The following is a 1,795-nucleotide window of genomic DNA, read 5'->3' on the forward strand; positions in this document are numbered from 1 at the left end:
TCGTATTATACGAGATCATATTATTCATGAGATCATATTATACATGAGGTCGTATTATACATGAGGTCGTATTATACATGAGGTCGTATTATACATGAGATCGTATTATACATGAGATCATATTATACATGAGGTTGTATTATACATGAGATCGTATTACACATGAGATCCTATTACACATGAGATCATATTATACATGAGATCATATTATACATGAGGTCGTATTATACGAGGTCGTATTACACATGAGGTCGTATTATACATGAGGTCGTATTATACATGAGATCGTATTATACGAGATCATATTATTCATGAGATCATATTATACATGAGGTCGTATTATACATGAGGTCGTATTATACATGAGGTCGTATTATACATGAGGTCGTATTATACATGAGATCGTATGAGATCATATTACACATGAGGTCATATTACACATGAGATCATATTATACATGAGGTCGTATTATACATGAGGTCGTATTATACATGAGGTCGTATTATACATGAGATCATATTATACATGAGATCATATTATACATGAGGTCGTATTATACATGAGGTCGTATTATACATGAGCTCGTATTATACATGAGATCGTATTATACATGAGATCGTATTATACACGGATAAATACGGTAAATTAACAATGACAAATCCTGCCTCATTATGTAAATATACTATTTTTGTTGCTGTTGTCCTACATGTCTTTAAATCACCATCAGCAGCTGAGACACGTTGACTTTGGTTGTGTTTGTATGGATTGTATCTGCATTAATCTGGATCAGTTGTTTAAAGAGACCAAACTTTACCATCCTGAAAGAATGAATATATCAGTGAAAGTGTCCTCAGTGCACTTTGTTTCCTGTCCTGTTGTGACTCCTTCCAGATGTAAGCGGTGTGAGGCCTGTGTGAGACCAGAGTGTGGGGACTGTAACTTCTGCAGAGACATGAAGAAGTTTGGAGGACCAGGCAAACTGAAGCAGACCTGTGTGCTGCGACAGTGTCTCTCTGTAAGGAACACATGTTTTCAATGATCATACACAGTGGTAACWGGACCAGAGGGGTTTTACAGTGCAGGAACTCACATGTTGTTACTCACAGATGATAAGACAAACATTCTCTCATCAATATTTTATAAACACAAAACAGTAACATTACATTTAAATGTTTTTTTTTTTTTGGGGAGTTCTATTTTCCTGATTCAAATTTGTGTGACAAGTTTAAAATAACACCTTCGTAGAAGACTTCCAATCATCTTATGGATTGGTGACAGGATGTCAGGAATAAGAATAAAGGAACCAGGACTGAGTATTCAGACACTGATCAGATATCTTCAGGTGATAAATTAGAGTTTTAATTTAAATAGAAGCTTTCTTATCTGCCGGTTTATTAAAGTTTTGTGTTGCATGTGAAACGGCWCTGATTCTTTGTATGATGTGTGCACCTGTCCTATAATCTCCTGTGTTTCCTCTAGCCGGGCCTTCCRCTGTCTGCTGTCTGTGAGATCTGCAAAGAACCCAATCAGGAGGAGAGTGGAGACCTGTCCCTCACACTGATGGAGTGTTCCAACTGTGCACAGATCGCCCATCCTGCCTGCCTCACGGTACGTTATCATAAAAACTTCACTAAATAAAACGGTACATTATCATAGACACTTCACAAAAACAAAACGGTACATTATCATAAAAACTTCACTAAACAAAATGGTACATTATCATAGACACTTCACTAAAACAAAACAGTACATTATCATAGACACTTCACAAAAACAAAACAGTACATTATCATAG

General features: G+C 36.2%; 1 protein-coding gene across 1 annotated transcript in view; it reads left to right on the forward strand.

Moving 5' to 3' along the window:
- The window catches only part of LOC106511523 (lysine-specific demethylase 2A), a gene marked incomplete at both ends in the record, with an annotated part of 7,978 nt that extends 6,370 nt beyond the window's left edge, over positions 1-1,608 (forward strand). The window contains 2 exon segments of the mRNA XM_014000280.1: positions 892-1,015; positions 1,480-1,608. Coding sequence (XP_013855734.1) covers positions 892-1,015; positions 1,480-1,608 — 253 coding nt within the window.
- Between the last annotated feature and the right edge of the window lie 187 nt (positions 1,609-1,795).

The sequence above is a fragment of the Austrofundulus limnaeus genome, unplaced genomic scaffold (genome assembly GCF_001266775.1).
Source record: "Austrofundulus limnaeus strain Quisiro unplaced genomic scaffold, Austrofundulus_limnaeus-1.0 Scaffold2887, whole genome shotgun sequence".
Taxonomy (NCBI): Eukaryota; Metazoa; Chordata; class Actinopteri; order Cyprinodontiformes; family Rivulidae; genus Austrofundulus; species Austrofundulus limnaeus.